This window comes from Mugil cephalus, chromosome 15 (assembly GCF_022458985.1).
Source record: "Mugil cephalus isolate CIBA_MC_2020 chromosome 15, CIBA_Mcephalus_1.1, whole genome shotgun sequence".
NCBI classification, from domain to species: Eukaryota; Metazoa; Chordata; class Actinopteri; order Mugiliformes; family Mugilidae; genus Mugil; species Mugil cephalus.
The window spans coordinates 11950850-11971770 of NC_061784.1; the positions used below are offsets into that span (position 1 = coordinate 11950850).

A 20921-nucleotide genomic window follows, 5' to 3' on the forward strand; every position below is an offset into this window, starting at 1 on the left:
CCACTCCACAAAGACAGTCACAAACTCAAACCGGCATGTCATCCTCATTGATGTGGTGTTTTATAATCCTCTCACCCCTTCCATAACGACTGCACAAGAAGAACATTACAATATTGTTTATTGGATTTTTACTACTGATTTTATTGATCTTAATGAGCACTGATTTTGTGATCAATTATTGTGGAAAGGCTGCATAGAATAGCTGGCCGTAGGCCCATTTGTATTATTATCCAGCAGATAAGCGCCTATACAAAAGGGAGGTTGATAGAAACGTTTGGCAGCCAAAGGTCAACAGGGGGCGCCATGTGAGGACTGCCTGAGTATATAAATGTGGATTTGCACAGAGAGCTGCCCACTTAAAGCAAACCAGAGGACATTTGGAGAAGGTTTGAAGCTGGATGGTTGCTGCTCACAGCCTGGAGAGGTAAGGAGGTTTACAAGTAGCCTGAATATATTAGATACCTGTAACTTGATCTGAACTGTAGAAAGAGTTTCTCTTTAGCTGAAGGACAGTCATTCTATCAGGGATTATAATGTGCACTGATTATTTAACATGCACCAGATTTATTACTAATTCTGAAACCACTTCTGCTTTCTGGATATGTCATGCATGGGTGCGTGCACAGTATTTTGTGTGTGTGTGTGTGAGAGAGAGAGACAGAGGAAAAGTTGGCTGTGCGAGCTGATTTGTTTATTGTTTGTCTGGCAGCTCCTTTATATTTTGGATGCCCCACAGTAATTAAATGGAAAAGTTGCGGTTGGATGGGCACGAGAGGACATCCAGAGATGGTGTTTGTTTGTGCGAGCCCCATTTCTGTGTCCAGTTTGGACCAGTTTGGAGACTCTTTTGATTGCCACCGCAGATGCTCTGTCTGTTGTTAAGGAGCCTATAATGTGATGTGAAGCTCTTTGTCTCAACAGCGGTGTGATGTGAGGACCTTTATAAGGAAATTAATCGTTTATCGATCGTTAGGGTCTCAGAGCAACTGCCATTAGTTCTCCTCTGTGTTCAATTTGAATGGATACTTCCAATTAATCAAAAAGTATCAGCGGTCAGTTATCTTGAGTCGGGTTCAAAGTTAAGCGATTTATCTTGTGATCTTGTAAAAACCAGACCTTCCTGTGCTTTACTGATAGGCTAACAATAAAACCTCCCCCTTCCTCTTGCACCTTTCTCTTCACAGATAAGTGATCAGCGATCCCTCATCCTGAACGTCAGTCAGGGAGGCTCGCTCTGCCCTTCCAGCTTGCTCTTCTCTCTCTTCTCTCTCCGAAATCCTCTCCTCTGGTTCTTTGCCCTTTCCCTCTCTGTTGCCTGTCATTCGCCTTCCCCCCAACCATGCCTCCGACCCTGGCCACAGCGTTCGCCCGGCGCTGGTGGATGGCAGTGACTGCCATCATTGAGAATCTGCTCTTCTCTGCCGTCTTGCTGGGATGGGGATCGCTCCTCATCATGCTCAAGTCAGAAGGCTTCTACTCGTACCTTTGCAACGAGGAGGGTGAGTCAGAAGTGCTTTTTTATTTCTCTGTTGGCAAAGGAAGCTGGGGCTCAATATTCTTCTCTGTGCCTTTACCTTAAATGCCCACAGATTCAAGCAAATGATCTCATGCTCCTGACTTAATAGAATTACAGAGTATGTCTTCTCCCTTTCCACCCAACATGCATCACAATTTAAAATAGGAATTATAATAAGGCTCTTTTGTGACGTCTTGAGTAAGTGCAAAGGATGGAGCTGTCTTTTAATCCAGTGCTGTAACTCAACACTACTTCCATTCTTTAGGAAGAATGAAAAGTGTTTTCCATTAAGGGGCTGCGCGGCTGTTTTTAGGGGCTCAGGAGATTAAACTTGATCAGGTGAATCAGAGCAGGGTTGCAGGTGGGCAATACGTGAAAGGCTCCGGCGTCTCATAAACCTGACAGAGCACCTCATTCTGCGTAGCCCTCAGAGTCGTTTAACACACAATGGCTCTAAGTAAAGTGAAGACAGGGCAGCAGATTTATTGAGCTGATAAACCAAAGACCGTCTCCCCGTTCATCACCTCGACCCACGTGCGTCAGGTGCTTTGTGTTTTTCGAGTACAAAGGTGGGATTGATGCACGCAGTCTGACTGGCCCCAGTAGCCGGGTCTGTTAGAGGACAGTAAGCAAATGGGAATGTGGGGGAGGAACTGGGGCAGACGTATTCTTTTGACCTGAGAAGACACTGTGTCCACGTCCGGGCAGTTGAGTCTATGAACAGCACATTATTGGCTGGATTCAGTTTTTTTTTTTCTTTCAATAGCACACAAGTTTACACAATTGATTTACGTGACGGATGATTTGTAGGAGGATGTACTGTACTTCCATATGCAAACATCTGGCAGTCGTCCAATTGATCTTTATTTACAGAACATGAAACCACACAGCCACATTTATTGCGTTTTTGGGAAATGTTTGGCCTGTGATGCCGTGAACATCCAACGCTTCAGTAAGCAGCCGGGGCGTCCGAGACTGTAGGTGACTTGTTGGACAGCTGCCACAGGTTTCTTATCACGCTCTCGATGATGTAAGCGGGAGAGGACAGCAGCACCAGCTCAGCTCTTTTCAGGCATGTGACAGGGGAACAGAGAGAGCCACGGCAGGCTATTTTATTACCGCAATATGGAAGTTTAAAGTACACGGATAAAGGTCAGGGAGGGGGGTGGGAGGGGGGACTGATAGTAAAGTGATGAGCAGTAGAAATCAGACCGCTAGTCGGGGAGACAGTAAAAACAAGATGATGAAATGAGACATGATAATGCTGAAGTGTAGATTATAGCTTTATTTGAGATGGATAAGTGAACAACCAGGAATTGTGCTGTCGAAGGTCCAGCTGTGTTCCATTATACGCTGACTTAATACAATAAACATATATAATATAAATTCATACTAAGCACATTTCACTTCTTAGTGCGTAGTTACAGTCACATTGGATGGAAATATTAAACCAAAGAAGACAAAGACATTTGTTTGCTACTTATCTGGAGTAAATTTGCTGACTGCCACTTTCTGCCTATTTTTTGATAGAGGCATAAGTTACATCCCTACAGATGCAGTTCATTTCTCCCCAACAATATCTCCTTGCAGACAAGCAGCTTGTCGACTGGCGATGCGTAACATTTAAATTTTGAATTTTCCGAGGAAGACTTTGGCACTTCGTTGTGAAGTGCGTCATGATGTTTCACATTGGGATGTCGCACACATGCTCTCCTCCCGTGACCACAGAGACATCAAGTGCAGGGGAGTGTCATCCAGATAGCATCGTCAACAACTTTAATGTTCCCAAACTGCTGCTTCTCCATCCCGCTCACTGAACTTTTGTACCTTTCTCTCCTTGCACGTTCTGATAAAGAGGAGAAGTTTATTGCCAGTGCCATCTTATCACTTTTTATCCATTTCATCCACATTCCAAAGTGCTAATGACAAAACAAATCCCGTTTTAATCCTTTGGGTTCAAACTCTGCAATGGCAGAGGCTTATCTTCGCCTCCTACTTTATTTTCCTTCTGCCAAAGCGTTGCATGCTGACATGCTAGTTTTAGTTGTCTGCATGTGTTGCAAACGTGGCCACTTTGTGCTCATGAATCATGATCCTGAGACTAAACTGAACAGAAACCCTTCAAACTTCATCCGTGCAACAAGAAGCCACAACTTCCCTGAAAAGCACTCAAAAGATTTTTCTGAGGATGTTCTTCTGAAAAATGACAAGACAAAAAAGACTGAGAAATGATCACGATCGGTGGTACCTTGAACCGTTTTCTAACTGCCCACAGGTAACAGCTCGCACTACAACCTATCCCAACCGCAGCCAATGTCAAGACCCGACGATTACTCTGACTACTACGAAGACGAGGTCGGCGTGGTGGGCCTGGGCGACGGCGTGGAGATGCGACCCCTGGCCCCCGCAGATGGGCCCATGAGGATGAACGGCTGGCTCATCTGCAAAGAACAGGACGAGATGCTGAACCTGGCTTTCACGGTGGGCTCCTTCCTGCTCTCAGCCATCACCCTGCCGCTGGGGATCGTAATGGACAAATACGGACCTCGCAAGCTCCGTCTGCTGGGCAGGTGAGCAAAGACTTCCGACAAAACACCCTCTTTGGTAAACTTTCGGCTTTTGTTGTTTTTTGAAATGACGCAATCATCTATTTTCAGCACATGCTTTGGACTGTCCTGTCTACTCATTGCTTACGGAGCCTACCAACCAAATGGTAAGTGTTCATTTTTTTAATTTTTGCAGTATTTGAAGTAACGTGGCAGTTTGGTTGCTGACATGACTTAACAACTGTGTCATTTGCAGAACTCTCCGTCCTTATCTTCATTGCCCTGACTTTCAACGGCTTTGGGGGCATGTGCATGACCTTCACCTCCCTCACAGTAAGTGTGCTTTGTAATTGTACAGCCTGTAATCCACCTGCGGCATGTTGTTTGTCCAGATGTACGTTTTCTATGCTTATAGCTCTTTGCCTCATTGTTGCCGCTCTGTTATAATAGTTTACTGGCTCCCTGCCTGCTCGCCCTACTAACCCTCCCTCTTGTCTGGTATTCCACCCGGCCTGTTATTTGGTTTCTAACACTAAACTCTGTGTTCCTATGGACAGCCGGACAGCCTCTGATAGCGGGAAGGAGGCCTGACTAATGTGTGAGGATGAGGAAGTAGCGCATTGGTTCATTAGGACTTTGCACTACATCTATTTAGGAAAAGACTCGGCTTGTGAGACGCCCATCTCTCTTCTCTTACACAAAAACTAAACCAGCCCAACTAGCAACTGAATTACTGCATTTCACATAGAATGATTTGCCATTTTTTATTGCAGCAAGAGATACACAGGCAGAGAAACACAACAGATGCCCTTCATGATCTTCGGAGTTCACAGGGTTGACCCCTCACCTTTTGTTTGCATTCTTTCCCTGCTATTCATCATCCGCCATCAGTTCAGCCTCGAGTGACTCAAATAGGAATCCAGGGCTGTACCATGGTGATGCCGTTCACTAGAGAGGGGCTCCGCTCCAGTAAATCTCCCAGTAAAACCCCCTACTTGTATACCACCAGGGGCTGTTACTGCTGCATATTTCAGTTCTCACGTCGCACTTGTTGCATCCACCCAAATCTCTCACTTGTTTGTGCTCCGGGGCCTTAATGTCAATGATGTGGTAAGGCTGGGATTTAAGGCTCTGTTTTCGCTTTCTCCTCAAGCTTCAGCCCACAGATGCCTCCGGAGTCAGTGCATAGAACCGTGTTTCTTTCAGCTCCTTCATGCCTCGATACAAGAAAGCTGAGGTGTTAATCATTAGACACAACCTTGCTCCTTGACTGACCATGACTTCTCGTCAAACCTTCATGCTTGCATTCTCAGCTGATTGCTGTTGGGTAACACTCCTGGCTGCGTGCCAGTGTCAACTATCGGATCACCTTTTTAGGTTCAGTTCCATCCAGTACCTGCTGTGTAATGTAGTTGTAATAGTGTGGAATAATGCACCTGGTGATAGAGCTGGGAAATCCTGTGTCCTTCAGCTCAGCGCATACCTCTCCCTTAGCGTCCCCAGTCTTATGTAATTGAATGTGCTTGTTGTTGTTCAGTCTCTTGAAAGCAGAACAGCTTGTGAATGCTTTTGTGTTTGGGTGTTCTGCCACCCACTGTCTCTTGCTTTGTCTTTCAAATCTATTTTCTGTTTCCTCAAATTGGAGAGAAGAGCATTAAAAAAAAAAAAAAATACAAAAATGAACCAGTGCTCATCTCACTGTCTTCATGCATTTATTTTGTCTTGTCCTTGGATGTCCCCTCACCTCAGTCTCCCCCTCTGATTGTTCCAGCTGTATAGAATCCATCAGCAGCGGCTTTGTGTAACGTACCAGACAGCTGTGTGCGTTATGTGATGCTGTTTTATTTGGCTTTTCCTGCTTCCATGTTGGATGTTCTTAACTGTGGAGTCGGGTCTGCTTTGATTGGTTCCCACTGTACTCTCTGACCCCAGTGTCGGACGGCGTCACCATCATAGTGCACCCAGTCGGCCCTCACCACCTCAAACTAAAGTTCAGCAGCATCTCGACACTTAGGCCATGAGGCCCTATAAAATATAAATCGGTTTATGTGCAACTTTGTGCAAACACCCTCATCTGAGCAATAAGGACAAGTCTTTTCTTTTCCCCAGCTCCCTAATATGTTTGGAGACCTCCGTTCAACATTCATTGCCCTGATGATTGGCTCCTATGCCTCCTCTGCTGTCACCTTCCCTGGTGTCAAGGTAACACACACAGAACTCACTCTGGAGAACATTTAAAACAGAAAGATTTCCGGTGTCTTATATTTGCTGTCTTTCCTGTATTTTGTATTTATGTCTCATGTCTGTTTGTTCACAGGTGATCTATGACTTAGGCATACCTTTCATCACTATCCTGGTTGTGTGGGCCGCCTGCGCTGGACTGGTCTTCTTGAACTGCTTCTTGAACTGGCCACTGGAGCCGTTCCCCGGACCAGAGGACATGGACTACACGTTAGTAACTCAGATAGATTTGACGGTAGAAGTGCCACATGTGCAAATGCTGTACACAGACGCACACCTCAGCCCTTCCCAGTTGATTCAGGTGTAATAGCATGTAAACTATCGCACTGATACGGGCATTTGTCATGAGCTTATGAAGAAGTCATCCGCATTAAACCGGTTTGACACATGATTATATGATGTGTGGCAAAATGTGCAATGTAAGGCTGCCAGGTTAAAGTCCATCTGCTGACAATCACATGGACGCATCCCTTTGCTACATCCATATTAATCATTTTCAGTTCACTCAGGTTAATAAAACTTGTCAACATCTTCTAGTTGTGCTTATTTTTACATTTCTCTGTTCTCAGTGTAAAGATCAAGTTCAGCTGGCTGGGCTTTGACCATAAAATCACCGGGAAGCAGTTCTACAGCCAAGTCACCACAGTGGGTCGTCGTCTGAGCCTGGGCCCCAACCTGAAGCAAAAAGAGGTAGCAACTCAAGATGGGCGAAAGCTCTGCCTATCCACCATGGACCTGGAAATGGACTCCAAGACAAAAGAAGAATGTAAGAAAAAAGCTCTCACCCCAAAAGGTTTAGCTGATCTTTTCTTTCCGATGCACCTCCTTTACATTTTCTGATTGTCCTCTGCAGCCCAGTCATTCCTGAAAACTATCATCAGCCCGATTTTCATGCTCAGTCTGGTGACCATGTCCGTCACTCAGCTGCGTCTCTTGTTCTACATGGGAGCCATGAACAGCGTGCTGGAGGCGCTCAGCGACGGAGACTTCAATACAGGTCGGTTTTCCTGCTTTTGCTCAAAACACGTGTCAATCATTTATATCTGCTCAGCAACTTTGGATCGTGACTTAAAAACACTTCATTTTAATTGAATTTACAGTGGAAAGGATGGAACTGGGTAAGATGAAGATACTTTAGTTGTGTCCGTAGACGACTGAAACATTAAACGACTTAAAGTAAAGCATTTATAGTTTAACCTTTAGATAGTACTAGATCCACTATCACATTTTTTTTTCCCATAGGTATTTTTTTATCCTGACCTTGGCTGTTTTCCATATCAGTAACCTTCTGCCTTTCAGCTTTAATCTGAAACCACAGAGAACCATTTGTTGTACACATTAACTAACTTTGCCTCTCAGCACCAAAGCACCGAAAGTACACATCATATGAGCAGTTTCACATGACGGCCCTTTTTCATGTATCATTACTTTCGTAGCCATAAATCCCCCCTCATAATGGCATCTAGTTCCTCCATTTTCTTCATATCCAATATTGCCCTAATGGTTTGGACTAATTATTAACTGTGTAGTCATACTAACCAGGTAGAAGGAAGCCTTGACATATTTTTAATATAGATTTGTAACATAATACCTTTTCTTTATCTCAAAATCTTACTTATGTTAAATGATCTAATACTTTTATTTTAACTATTTTGTTCTCATCCCTTTCACAGTGAGTCTGTACTCCTCCATCTTTGGCGTCCTGCAGCTGCTTTGCCTGATGACCACTCCTGTGATTGGTCAGATCATGGACTGGAAGTTGAAAGACTGCGACGAAGCAGAGGAAGAAAAGGAACCCTTCAGCAAGTGAGTTAAGCCGGAGTACTCCCTGGCAAAGTACCACGAACCACCCGACTTAAACCCGTTCCCTTTACACGCTTATTTCTTTCCCTATTATTTGCCAGTATTATGAAAAGAAACAAGATGTGAACCTAACCTTCTTTATGCTTTAAAGGGGTGAGACAAAGAAAAAACGCAGAGACAAAAAGATCCAGAAGGTGACCAACGCCCTGAGAGCCTTCGTCCTCACAAACGTCCTTTTAGTGGGATTTGGGATCACCTGCTTAATACCCAACCTCCCCTTGCAGGTAAGCGGTAACAGTATACTGTACTACATTCTGTATTAGCCAAGAAGTTGAAGGGTTTTGGAGAGACACTTTCTTGTAGAAAGTTAGATGAGAACATCTAGACCAGCCTTACTGGTTAGCTTAGCTTAGCAGGAGGACTGGAAAGAGACAGGCCAAAGCTTTCTTTTCATCTAATTAGCTTTGTTTAGCCTTTAAGGCCTTGTAAACTAACTGTTTGTAAACTAACCTAAACAGTTTCTTCGACTCTAATCTTTCCCCAGATTGTGTCATTTGTCTTACACACCGTGGTGAGAGGATTCATTCACTCTGCTGTTGGAGGCCTCTATGCTGCTGTGTAAGTCTCCCTCACATATCATCATCTTCTTGCTCTTATATTGCGAGGTTTATTTATACATTTGCCTTAAATTGACGCCGCAGCTACGGAATCAGTCCAGGAGTTTTTCAGGGAAAGGACCTTCAAACTTGTAGAGATTAAGTGGGGACCCCCTACCTACTATATGTGTTCTATATTAAAGCCTAGTGCCATTTATAAATTTACATTATTATTATCAATTTGCGTTCATTATTAAGCTATTCTAATAATTCACAGGCTCAAATATTAACTTTTTTGCAACATGCAATAGAAGGGTAGCCTTAATACTGAAGCGTGCATCAGGGATTTCACCTGGGGACTGAATAGGCTCCCTTTAAAAAATATATAAAAAATGTCTAATCAACCAACACTTTTGTGACCCCCCTGCAGTACCTCTGCAGGGGTTGCGGACCCCATGTTGAAAACCTATGCCATAGCCAGATGTGCACTACGACAGAAATGTAAATATGCGTCATAGCACCACAGATCGCAAGAGCTGTGATTGGTCTGCTTGGCTTGGCGTTTGGTTGTCATCTTTACAGAGTGAGCCAGACTGATGTTCGTATAAAGTATAAATGCCTTGCACAGGCGTAGGCTACATGCATAGGTTACCCCTATGTCCCACAGAGGTATAAACCGCACTTAAGTGTGGATGTAGCTTCAAACTGAGAAACTACATCAACCTCCTCCCTTGTCTCTCCAGGTATCCCTCCTCACAGTTCGGCAGTTTAACTGGCATGCAGTCTCTGGTCAGCGCCGTGTTTGCTCTGCTGCAGCAACCCCTGTTTTTGGCCATGATGGGACCTCTAAACGGAGACCCGCTCTGGGTACGAATATACGCACACACACACACACCCACACAGATTCATCAACCCAGACATGGCTAATTCTGGTGTCATCCTCCAGGTCAACGTTGGGCTCTTTGTACTCAGCATGCTGGGCTTCCTGCTGCCTCTCTACCTGATCTGCTACAGAAGGACGCTCTACAAAGAGCAACAGGCGAAGGAGGACAACGTCAAGATCTACTTGAAAATCAATGGCTCTGACATCCCCGAGGCCTTCGTCTAGAGAAAAGCAAATGTGAAAAAAAATCACAAAAATGAAGGAGACATGGAGACACATATGCGATCCAATGATACGTGCACACAAAAGCATATGTTGTAAAAGGACAGCAAAAAAATGTTAGCATTTCATTGACTGTCCTGCTCATTTATGACAAATCACACTAAGATAAACTAATGCTGCAGTTGAAACTAGTCAGTGGACGGTTGGTGACACACTGGAGGGGAAAGAAGGACAAGAGAGAGGAAAGACTGTGAAAGGAAGGAGGCATCAGCCCTCTGCATTCCCCCCAAATCCTCTGATTTCTCTTTTTATTCCCTCTCCTGTGAGCTGGTGCCATTCAACATGAAACTGCTTTAACTTCCCCCGCAAGAACAGAGAAAGGAGGAATTTCTACCAGTGAAACCAGCAAATCTGATAAATGTCACCAACACGACCAGACAATTTGTGTACTAATGTTATGAGTCTTGTTTTCTTATCTTTTTTTTTATATACTTTTAATCAACCGTAAATCCCATCACATGGTGCTACCTATCCATTGTCACATGGTGTAAGATACAGTTAAAGTGGAGTAAATGGCATTAATGAGTGACAGAGAGAAGAGACATTGCTGCTGATGTTTCTCAGGAGAGTACATAAGACATGACTAACCATGGAGCTATGAATATACTGTAATATTAGATGAATGTCTATTTATTTTAGACTTTAGATTGCTATTTGTACTTTAAGTTTACTGGGGGGCTTTTATGTAAAAGGGAAGATTAGTACACTGACTGTTAAGTGAAAACAGTTTCCACTTTGTCTTACACGATAACACTAGCGTCAAAACAACATTTAGGTTTTCTGAATGTTTTACAGTAGATCCATAGTTATTCAGGTGCCTTAGCTTAAAGTCAATATTTAATCCAGTCTGTCTGCCTACTGTTGAGAGACACTCAGCACTTTTGTTCCTTTTTTTCCCCACAAAAAACTCATTTAAGCACTTTCTCCTGATGCACCTCCTGGGAAACAGCTCCTGCTTTAATTGACCCTCTCCTACCTTCCTACATGTATTTATTTCATTATAAAAAAAACTCTCTTTTCCATGATAAATTCCTCTTTGTATTTTAATTGTTTAAACTACTCTGGTATCTGATTGAATACTGTGTTGTTTGGGCTCTCTCTTTTATCTCTGAATGTAACGTGGAGATGTTTTGTTGTGAAGATAGATATCCATGTTTAATATGGACACATTTGTGCAGCGTTAATAAAGATTCTTGCTATTTTTTTTTTTTTCCCACCGCTTACCCAACTCCATCAAATTGATTTGTGTAACTTATTCCAGGTTGCAGTCAGTCTGTTTGAATGTGGGGACATGGCTGGTCTTAACCCCACAGTTGCTTGATTGGCACTATATTGTAGTAAGAATATAATAAATATTAAATTAATATAATAAATATTAAATAGATATTGCACCTGCAAAGCTTTTAGTGTCAGAAAATACGAAAGTGTTTGGCAGCAGGATGTTGTTAGTGGGGGCCTTTGGGTCCTGTGGTTTGAGGGGAGGGGCCTCTGTGGATCAGATACTTGATCAGTTTGAGATCTAGTGAATGGTGGGGGTGGCTGCTGCCATAAAGGAGTGTCATTGCTGTGGGGTGGGGGCGCCTGGTCTGGTTTAGGTCTAAGTAACATACACATGAATGTCGGGTCCAAACGTTCCCCAGCAGAACACTGAATTGTCACAAGACAGTCAATGTTGTTTACTTCTCCTGTCAGGCTGATTAGTGTGTACTAGGGGTGGACTGAACCTGAATACGGTATTCGGAAAGGCACAAATAACGTGTTTTTTGCAAATACTTATTCGAACAAATAGTTATTTATATTCAAGAACAAGACAAATGTATCAAAAAGCTGTCTTTCCTCATGTGACCTCAGTGAACAACTTAAGTTCTTACAAAATACAGATGCAGAGTCAAAAAACATTATTACATTACCCGTGCTCACACATTTTCTACAACAGCTGACATCTCTTAGAGTTTCATTATATTGTCATGTTTTATTTTTGTGTTATGCCACATATCTTCTCAGAGTTTCAGCACAATGTTTAAGAAGCGCATGAATGTATTTTGATTTTTAGATCTGCTGGTGTAATCAAAACCAAATTTATTTTAAAAAATGAAGATTTTAAAAGGTGAAAAATTACTGGTTTCTGAATTACCTATGATAAGTGTTTTTAAAAAGGAGGAACATTGGAAGTGAATAATGACTTTAAAGCAACGTGAATTTTTAGAAACAGAGTTTCTACGTCCTTTATCTGAAGAATAAGAACATGTACTGATGTTGTTTCAGATATAATCTGGTGAGTTGAGGTTGTGACACCTTCCCCCCTTCATGTTTGAGTTTCTTTAGAAAATCACCCAGATAAAAACCTGATGTGATAGGAACCACCAGTTTTCCTGTTCCTAATGGTTAAATTATTAAACTAACAACTATCTTTAAAACATAGTGGCAGGCTGTCATAAACTTTATCAAAATCACTGAATTATCCCAGTTAACATTTTGATTTATTTTTTTTTAACCTATGATGGCAGAAAGAGGAGATGCTATTAGTTTGGTTGCAGATCTTTTTTTTTTTTTTTTTTGACAGCGGACATTGAAGGAAAAGTTGGATGTTGTGAGGAAAGGCCGTCCAACCTGGAGCTAGCTGGTCTGATCCAGCTGGGGAAAAGGTGTGTCCACCACTTTCAGGGCAGCACCATGAGCACTCTGAGGAGAACTATAAATTATTTCTTAAGTTCTGGTGAATAAAATAAATCATATTTACATCATATTTAGGTCAACATTGATGCTTCCGCTGGATGTGACGTATGTGGCGCTGGTGGAGACTTTTTGATTTGTTCTAAGTGAGTTTCTTGCTTCAGTAATGACGTTCATCTTGCTATATGAGTCACGTGGCTACGATGCAACGTCCTCTTTTATTGAGTGTGATGTTGATGGTTTCTATGGCAGTGGAGTCATAAAAGTCGACATTAAAGGCCTAGGTGGAAAATGTGCAGCCCCTCATTGTTGAAAAGTTTTTGAGGATTTATGTGTCATGTGAGATGAACTTGGAGCAGTGTGAAATATGGATAAATGAGAAAAAGCACTAAAAGACTGACAGACATGTGTCTGTCTGCTCTGGCCACTCATCACCACCTGGTAGAAATTAAACAAACACAACCAAAGCAGCTTGAAATGAGACCAGAGCCCAAAACTCATCTGATTGGCTTATTTTAGTGATGTCATTTCCTTGTCAGGCCAGATCAGTTTGTAATAAAACGACAGACAGATAAGGTTCATCTACTCCTGAAGAGAAGCAGATGACAGGAAACGACACTTGAACAGAAACGCTCGTGCTGCAGAGACTTTGTGGAGGAGGTACGCTGTGAGAAATCAACACATCCCTGCTGGAAAGAATATTGACAACGAAGAGACTGAAGGACAAAACAAAGACGTGTTTAAAATAAAGTGGGACAGAGAAGCAAAGAAAATCGCAAGGAAGAATCTCAAGAGTTGAACCAAGAAGAGACAAAGGACATATAACAGAATGTCTTGGTGCACTATGGCGTCTGTGCGAGTTGAGCTGACCGGTATCTCTCTGTCAGTGCTGGGCTGGGTGCTGAGCGTGATCAGCTGTGCTCTGCCCATGTGGAGGGTCTCCACCACTGATGGTTACGACACCGACACCATTCAGACTCTCTGGGAGGGTCTGTGGATGAGATGTGTGGCTCAAAGCGCAGGGCAGATGCAGTGTGAGGACTATCAATCCTGGCTGTATTTACCTCAGGAACTGCAGGTCACCAAGGGACTAGCAATAGCTGCCGTCTTTGTGGGTGCAGTGGCACTCCTCATTACCATGGTGGGAGCAAAGTGCACGGCCTGGATCGAGACCGAGTGGCTCAGAGCCAGAGTACTGGGCTCCTCTGGAGGGGTGTTCATCACTGCAGCTCTCATCCAGTGTGCATCTGTTTTGTGTATAGCACTAGTCACCTCTGGAGAGAATAATCAGAAGAATGGGGCGGCTCTGTATCTGGGTGCTGTCTCCTCGATCCTGCTGCTAATCGGGGGATTGGTGCTCTGCACAAGGTGTCCTTCGTATAAAGACAAACCAAAGAGTAGAGATGAAACAAAGAGATACAACACTTACCCCCAGACTTGTGTCATATACTCTGCTACTCCAAGCTCAACGGCTCAAAGATCCCACCACAAAAACGACTAGATCTGAGGTAGGAGAACAAGACTGGAGAAGGATTAAGAAGAATTGCCACCTATTTTTATTTTTAAGAATTTTCAGACATATTTTTCTAAGTTTTAAATTTCAGAGAAAATGTATATAAATATAGTTCAGTAATAATCACACTGGTTTAAATGGAGACAATACAATAGTTTACTGGTAAAAGATAAAAGCTAAAACAGCTGGATGGACATTTAATTGTATCCCAGAGAAGAACTGTTCTTTTATAGATGTATTTTTTTTTGTCTTTACATTTGGATCCATGAGGATGTTTGTCATTGTACTGATCAGTGTGTACATATTAAGTATCATACTCTCAGAGTTAATAGAGTCACTGTTGTAATGCATTTTGATGCAATATCAAATTTTTATGTTTTTTTTTTTAAAAAGACACTGAGTCAGGGAAAGTTATATTTCATATTCCGTGCTCAGACATTTTGTACAACAGCTGAGTTTCATTATGTTGTCATGTATCTTTTAGTTGTTTATTTTTGTGTTATTCCACCTATTTTCTTACAACGTTTAAGAAGCACATGAATGTATTTTGCTTTTAGATCTACTTATGTGATTAAAATCACTTAAAATAATCACAGTTTTAAATTGAAATATTACTGGTTTCTAGATAAGCACATGAGATTGTGACACCTTCCCCCTTCATGTTAGAGTTTCATGTGAAAATCATCAAGATTAAAAGCTGCTGTGATGAGAGAGGAAGTGTCTTCAGACTGGTACCTGATTTTGAGGATTTACGTGTGATGTTAAATGAACTTGGAGCAGGGCGACACAAGTAAAGAGACAGAAGTTACTAAAAGACTGACACATTATTGGTTTTGTTCTTTTCATGTAAACCATGTTTCTGTCTGCTCCGACCACTCATCACCTCCTGGTAGAATTAAAACAGACACAATGTAAGCTGCCATGGACAAAATGTGAAAACAGAAAAACTACATTTTAAATTTGGAAAATCACACAAATTATTATCAACACAACAGTCAATGAGGCCAGTGCCCAAGACTCATCTGATTGGCTTAGCTGGTGAGTGATATCATCTCCATCTAGGACCAGATCAACGAGACACAGACAAGGTTTTAAGAGCAACAGATCACAGGAAACGACATCTGAGCTGATATGACCACGCTGGAGAGAGTTTGTAGAGGAGGTACACTGAGAAATCAACACTTCTGGATTCAGTAACAGGAGCAGCAGCTACAATCTGTGGAGAAGACATCCCTGGTGGAAAAACGACTGACAACGAAGAGATTAAAGGAAGAAACAAAGACTGTGTTTGAAGTAAAGCTGGAAACAAAGAAAATCAAACGGAAGATAATCTTGACTTTACCAGAACCAAGAAGACATAAAGAACACATAAAGTAGTATCTGGGAGCATAATGGTGTCTTTTGGACCGGAGCTGACCGGTATCTCTCTGTCAGTGCTGGGCTGGGTGCTGAGTGTGATCAGCTGTTCTCTGCCGATGTGGGTGCTCTCCAACTCAAGGAGGGAATGGTGGGGTCTGTGGATGAGTTGTGATCCCCAGAGCATAGGACAGATACATTGTTTCGAGCGGTTCCACGATCATGAAGTGCAGATCCTCAGAGCACTCTCTGTCCTTGCCATCATCTTGGGAGTGGTGGGAGTTTTCATAAACATTGTGAGAGCAAAATGCACCAACTTCATTCACAATGAGAGGGTCAAAGCCAGGTTGGTGGTTTCCTCTGGAGGGATGTTCATCACTGCAGCTCTGTTACAACTGGTGCCTGTTTTCTGGATAGTACTTGACATCACTTTGTGGTATCGTGACTCTAGAGAGAAGACCGGGGTGTCTCTGTATCTGGGTTGGGCTGCCTCTGTCCTGATGCTTATTGGAGGGTCCATTCTCTGCTGCATCTGCCCTCCAGAAGAAAAACCAAGAAAGTACAACATACATGGTCAAAGTTATGTTGAATACTCTGTGGCTCCGAAGTCAACGACTCAAAGCTCCAACATCAAAATACATGTGGTGTGAGGTAGGAAGACAAGACCAAAGAGGGATGAGGAAAAATTGTGACCTGTTTTTTTTCTCTCTTTCTTTTCTTATGTTTTATAATTATTTCTACATTTCAGGGAAAATGTATCTAAATGTAGTTCAGTAATAATCAAACCAGTTTAAATTGAGTCATTACAACAGTTTAATGAAAGAGGAAAAAGCCAAACCTGTTGTTGTAGATATTTAGGATCATGAATATGTGTAGATGCTGGTGACGCTTCTGGATGAATTTATAAACTATTTGCTGTTTTTTAAAAATACTGTTTGTTCTGATGCCAACAGGGACAACGTTTCTCTCAGAGCTCAGTGTCATTGTATCCCAGAGAAGAACTGTTCTTTTATTAATGTATTTTTTTGTCTTTACATTTAGATCCATCAGGATGTTTGTCATTGTACTGATCGGTGTGTACATATAACGTATCACACTCTCAGAGTAAATAGAGTCACTGTTGTAATGCATTTTGATGCAATATATATTTTTATTAGCTGGGATAGGCTCCAGCACCCCCCACAACCCTAGTGAAGGATTAATCGGTTTGGAAGATGAGATGAGATATATTTTTATTATTCCAAAATACAGATGCTCACAAAACCATAGAAACCATAACAATATACACATTAAAGTTAATCTGTGCTCAAGTATTTTCAACAGCAGCTAATTTTTTTTTTTTTTAAGTGTGTTGCCTTGTATCTTTCAGTTTTCTGTATTGACCTTAGTGTTAGGTCACATATTTTCTGAGGGCTTTAACATAATGTCTAAAAAGTTTATTCATGTAAATGTTTTGCTTTTAGTTCTACTGACATGATTAAAATAAATAAAGTGATAAAGATTTGTACAATCAAACATTAATGGTGTCTGTTGGTGCACAATAACTTTAAGACGGCATAGTTTTTATAAACCTCAATATGCACATTTTCTATGTATTTTACCTTAAGAATAAGAGCATTTACTGATGTTATTTCAGATATAATCTGATGAGTTGAGGTTGTGACACCTTCCCCCTTCATGTTTGAGTTTCATGTGAAAATCATCAAGATTAAAACCTGATGTGATGAGAGAGGAAGTGTCTTCAGTCTGGTACCTAACTCAGTGGTTGCACCACAGGTACCATAGTTTTCCTGTTTCTAATGGTTAAATTATTCAACTAACAACTATCTTTAAAGTGTAGTGGTGGGCTGTCAGGGCCAGCAAAGTCTTCTCTACTGACATAAACTTTATCAAAATCACTGACTTACATCTTAACATTTTCCCACGGATCTTATTGAATTATTCCCAACAGCCTATTCTTTTAATTTCATGTGTTGTCTGTCTCTCAGCTGTGGTGTTTCTGGCAGTGTAACTTTATATTACAACATTCATCCAATCATATTTCTGCCATCATGTGTTGCCAGAGTCAAAGAAATCTGCCTGGGCCTTCACAATGTAAACTGATTCTAAGTCTTAGGCCGTCTCTGTGGCCAAAGGTAGAATCCTCATTTTCATGTTCTCTGATTGGACAGTTAGAGAGCTGCTCCATTTAAATCAAGTTAGTGGTTCATGTCCATGGTTGTGTGAGCTGCGCAACCAAATTGTCCCCATTAATGTTTTGATCACTATTTTCATGTAAACCATGTTTCTGTCTGCTCTGACCACTCGTCACCTCCTGGTAGAATTAAAACAGACACAATATAAGCTGCCATGGACAAAATGTGAAAACAGAAAACTACATTTTACATTTGGAAAAAAAGACAAATTAGCACCAACACAACAGTCAATGAGGCCAGTGCCCAAGACTCATCTGATTGGCTTAGCTGGTGAGTGATATCATCTCCATCTAGGACCAGATCAACGAGACACAGACAAGGTTTTAAGAGCAACAGATCACAGGAAACGACATCTGAGCTGATACGACCACGCTGGAGAGAGTTTGCAGAGGAGGTACACTGAGAGAAATCACCACTTCTGGATTCAGTAACAGGAGCAGCAGCTACAATCTGTGGAGAAGACATCCCTGGTGGACAAACGACTGACAACGAAGAGATTAAAGAAAGAAACAAAGACTGTGAAGTAAAGTTGGAAACAAGGAAAATCAAACGGAAGAAAGTCTTGACTTTACCAGAACCAAGAAGACATAAAGAACACATAAAGTAGTATCTGGGAGCATAATGGTGTCTTTTGGACCTAAGCTGACCGGTATCTCTCTGTCAGTGCTGGGCTGGGTGCTGAGTGTGATCAGCTGTGCTCTGCCGATGTGGGTGCTCTCCAGCTACAGGAGGGAATGGAATATCTCCAGCTACAGTTATGAATACTATGACGATAGGGACCCCAGGATGGAATGGGTTGGTCTGTGGATGAGTTGTGATCCCCAGAGCATAGGACAGATACATTGTTTCGAGCGGTTCCACGATCATGAAGTGCAGACCCTCAGAGCACTCTCTGTCCTCGCCATCATCTTGGGAGTGGTGGGAGTCTTCATAAACATTGTGAGAGCAAAGTGCACCAACTGCATTCATAATGAGAGAGTCAAAGCCAGGTTGATGGTTTCCTCTGGAGGGATGTTCATCACTGCAGCTCTGTTACAACTGGTGCCTGTTTTCTGGATAGTACTTGACATCACAAGGTGGTATCGTGACCCTAGAGAGAAGACCGGAGTGTCTCTGTGTCTGGGTTGGGCCGCCTCCGTCCTGATGCTTATTGGAGGGTCCATTCTCTGCTGCATCTGCCCTCCAGAAGAAAGACCAAGAAAGTACAACATACATGGTCAAAGTCATGTTGAACACTCTGTGGCTCCGAGGTCAACGGCTCAAAGCTCCAACATCAAAATACATGATGTGTGAGGTAGGAAGACAAGACCAAAGAGGGATGAGGAAAAATTGTGACCTGTTTTTTTTTCTCTTTCTTTTCTTATGTTTTATAATTATTTCCACATTTTAGGGAAAATGTATCTAAATGTAGTTCAGTAATAATCAAACCAGTTAAAATGGAGTCATTACAACAGTTTAATGAAAGAGGAAAAAGCCAAACCTGTTGTTGTAGATATTTAGGATCATGAATATGTGTAGATACTGTGACGCTTCTGGATGAATTTATAAACTATTTGCTGTTTCTTAATAATACTGTTTGTTCTGATGCCAACAGGGACAACGTTTCTCTCAGAGCTCAGTGTCATTGTATCCCAGAGAAGAACTGTTCTTTTATAGATGTATTTTTTTGTCTTTACATTTAGATCCATCAGGATGTTTGTCATTGTACTGATCTGTGTGTACATGTTAAGTATCATACTCTCAGAGTAAATAGAGTCACTGTTGTAATGCATTTTGATGCAATATATATATATATATATTATGTTTTTACAAAATACAGGTGCTGAGTCACACAACATTATACAACCAACACCAACCATAAAATATGTACATTTCAGTTTGTCTGTGCTCAAATGTTTTCGACAGAAGCTGATTTTTTTTATTTAATTTTTTACTATATTGCCATGCATCTTTTAGTTTTTTGTATTGATCTTTGGTTTATGTCTCATATTTTCTTAGTTTTAACACAATGTATAAGAAACATGTCAGTTTAATTGTTTTGCTTTTAGTTCTACTGACATGATTGAAATAATAAAAGTGATGAAGATTTGTAAGCATCATATTCTCGGAGTAAATGGAGACACTGTTGTAATGCATTTTGGTGCAGTATATATTTCTGTTATAAAATACACATGCAGAGTCACAAAACGTTATATCACATAATCCATGTTCAGATGTTTTGTACAAAGGCTGACTTAGTCTCTTAGTTTCATTATATTGTCATGTATCTTTTAATTGTATATTTTTGTGTTGTTCCACATATTTTCTCAGTTTGTATAAGAAGCACATGCATATATTTTGCTTTTAGATCTACTGATATGATTAAAATCATTTAAAATAATAAAGATTTTTAAAGTGAAATCTTATTGGTGTCTGAATAATATAAGGTTGTTATGATTTTTATTTTATTTTTATTATAGTAGGATCTTTAGAAACACAGTTGTCATAGTGAACAATAAAGAAATCATGTATATATGCATAGAAACCTGGATGTGTGTGTTTTACCTAACACATAAGAACATGTACTGATGTTGTTTCAGATATAATCTGATGAGTTCAGGTTGTGAAACCTTCCCCCCTTCATGTTAGAGTTTCATGTGAAAATCATCAAGATTAAAAGCTGCTGTGATGAGAGATGAAGTGTCTTCAGTCTGGTATCTGATTTTGAGGATTTATGTGTGATGTTAAGTGAACGTGGAGCAGGGCGACACAAGTAAAGAGACAGAAGTTACTAAAAGACTGACACATTATTGGTTTTGTTCTTTTCATGTAAACCATGTTTCTGTCTGCTCCGACCACTCATCACCTCCTGGTAGAATTAAAACAGACACAATATAAGCTGCCATGGACAAAATGTGAAAACAGAAAAACTACATTTTACATTTGGAAAATCACACAAATTAGCACCAACACAACAGTCACTGAGGCCAGTGACCAAGACTCATCTGATTGGCTTAGCTGGTGAGTGACGTCATCTCCATCTAGGACCAGATCAACGATACACAGACAAGGTTATAAGATCAGATCACAGGAAACGACATCTGAGCTGATACGACCACGCTGGAGAGAGTGACTCAGTGTTTGGACCACAGGTTAAACTATTGCATCATGCATCATTAGTTTTGTAGAATAGATTTTTTTTTTTTTTTTTTTTTTTTTACCGTAATTGGGTTGTAGAGGCAGCCGAGAGATTATTTCGTTACATTACATTAGTATTGAGGCGACTGCAGTCAGGTTCTCTCACGTTGGCATTGGTCTGTTAGCTCTGTAATTCATAC

The 20921-nt window shown here is 41.4% G+C and overlaps 4 protein-coding genes across 5 annotated transcripts; all 4 read left to right on the top strand.

Moving 5' to 3' along the window:
• The first annotated feature begins 277 nt into the window (after window positions 1-277).
• Window positions 278-11090, top strand: slc43a2b (solute carrier family 43 member 2b). Of its 2 annotated transcripts, XM_047606104.1 has the most exons (15): window positions 278-424; window positions 1185-1499; window positions 3792-4086; window positions 4174-4229; window positions 4319-4395; window positions 6172-6264; window positions 6380-6513; window positions 6873-7069; window positions 7157-7300; window positions 7404-7421; window positions 7977-8109; window positions 8258-8390; window positions 8651-8724; window positions 9446-9569; window positions 9649-11090. In XM_047606104.1, exons 2-15 carry the CDS (start codon window positions 1340-1342, stop codon window positions 9808-9810), a joined length of 1800 nt encoding a protein of 599 aa, XP_047462060.1. In that variant the 5' UTR covers window positions 278-424; window positions 1185-1339; the 3' UTR covers window positions 9811-11090. The 2 variants fall into 2 exon arrangements, with proteins under 2 accessions (XP_047462060.1, XP_047462061.1); XM_047606105.1 differs by lacking the exon at window positions 7404-7421.
• Window positions 11091-13214: 2124 nt separating this feature from the next.
• Window positions 13215-14347, top strand: LOC125021424 (claudin-4-like). Its single transcript, XM_047607495.1, has one exon. It carries the CDS (start codon window positions 13370-13372, stop codon window positions 14039-14041), a length of 672 nt encoding a protein of 223 aa, XP_047463451.1. The 5' UTR covers window positions 13215-13369; the 3' UTR covers window positions 14042-14347.
• An 881-nt stretch (window positions 14348-15228) lies between these two features.
• LOC125021457 (claudin-4-like) lies at window positions 15229-16395 on the top strand. The gene has a single exon (XM_047607538.1). It carries the CDS (start codon window positions 15445-15447, stop codon window positions 16057-16059), a length of 615 nt encoding a protein of 204 aa, XP_047463494.1. The 5' UTR covers window positions 15229-15444; the 3' UTR covers window positions 16060-16395.
• Window positions 16396-16719: 324 nt separating this feature from the next.
• On the top strand, window positions 16720-18897 carry LOC125021603 (claudin-4-like). The gene has a single exon (XM_047607724.1). The coding sequence runs from the start codon at window positions 18226-18228 to the stop codon at window positions 18895-18897; it is 672 nt and encodes a 223-aa protein (XP_047463680.1). The 5' UTR covers window positions 16720-18225.
• The last annotated feature ends 2024 nt before the right edge of the window (window positions 18898-20921 follow it).

Coding starts and splice junctions, on each gene's coding strand:
- slc43a2b (XM_047606104.1), top strand. CDS start 1,340: ATGCCTCCGACCCTGGCCACAGCGTTCGCCCGGCGCTGGTGGATGGCA. Junction 1,500..3,791: donor GTACCTTTGCAACGAGGAGG/GTGAGTCAGAAG, acceptor AACTGCCCACAG/GTAACAGCTCGCACTACAAC. Junction 6,514..6,872: donor CCAGAGGACATGGACTACAC/GTTAGTAACTCA, acceptor CTCTGTTCTCAG/TGTAAAGATCAAGTTCAGCT.
- LOC125021424 (XM_047607495.1), top strand. CDS start 13,370: ATGTCTTGGTGCACTATGGCGTCTGTGCGAGTTGAGCTGACCGGTATC.
- LOC125021457 (XM_047607538.1), top strand. CDS start 15,445: ATGGTGTCTTTTGGACCGGAGCTGACCGGTATCTCTCTGTCAGTGCTG.
- LOC125021603 (XM_047607724.1), top strand. CDS start 18,226: ATGGTGTCTTTTGGACCTAAGCTGACCGGTATCTCTCTGTCAGTGCTG.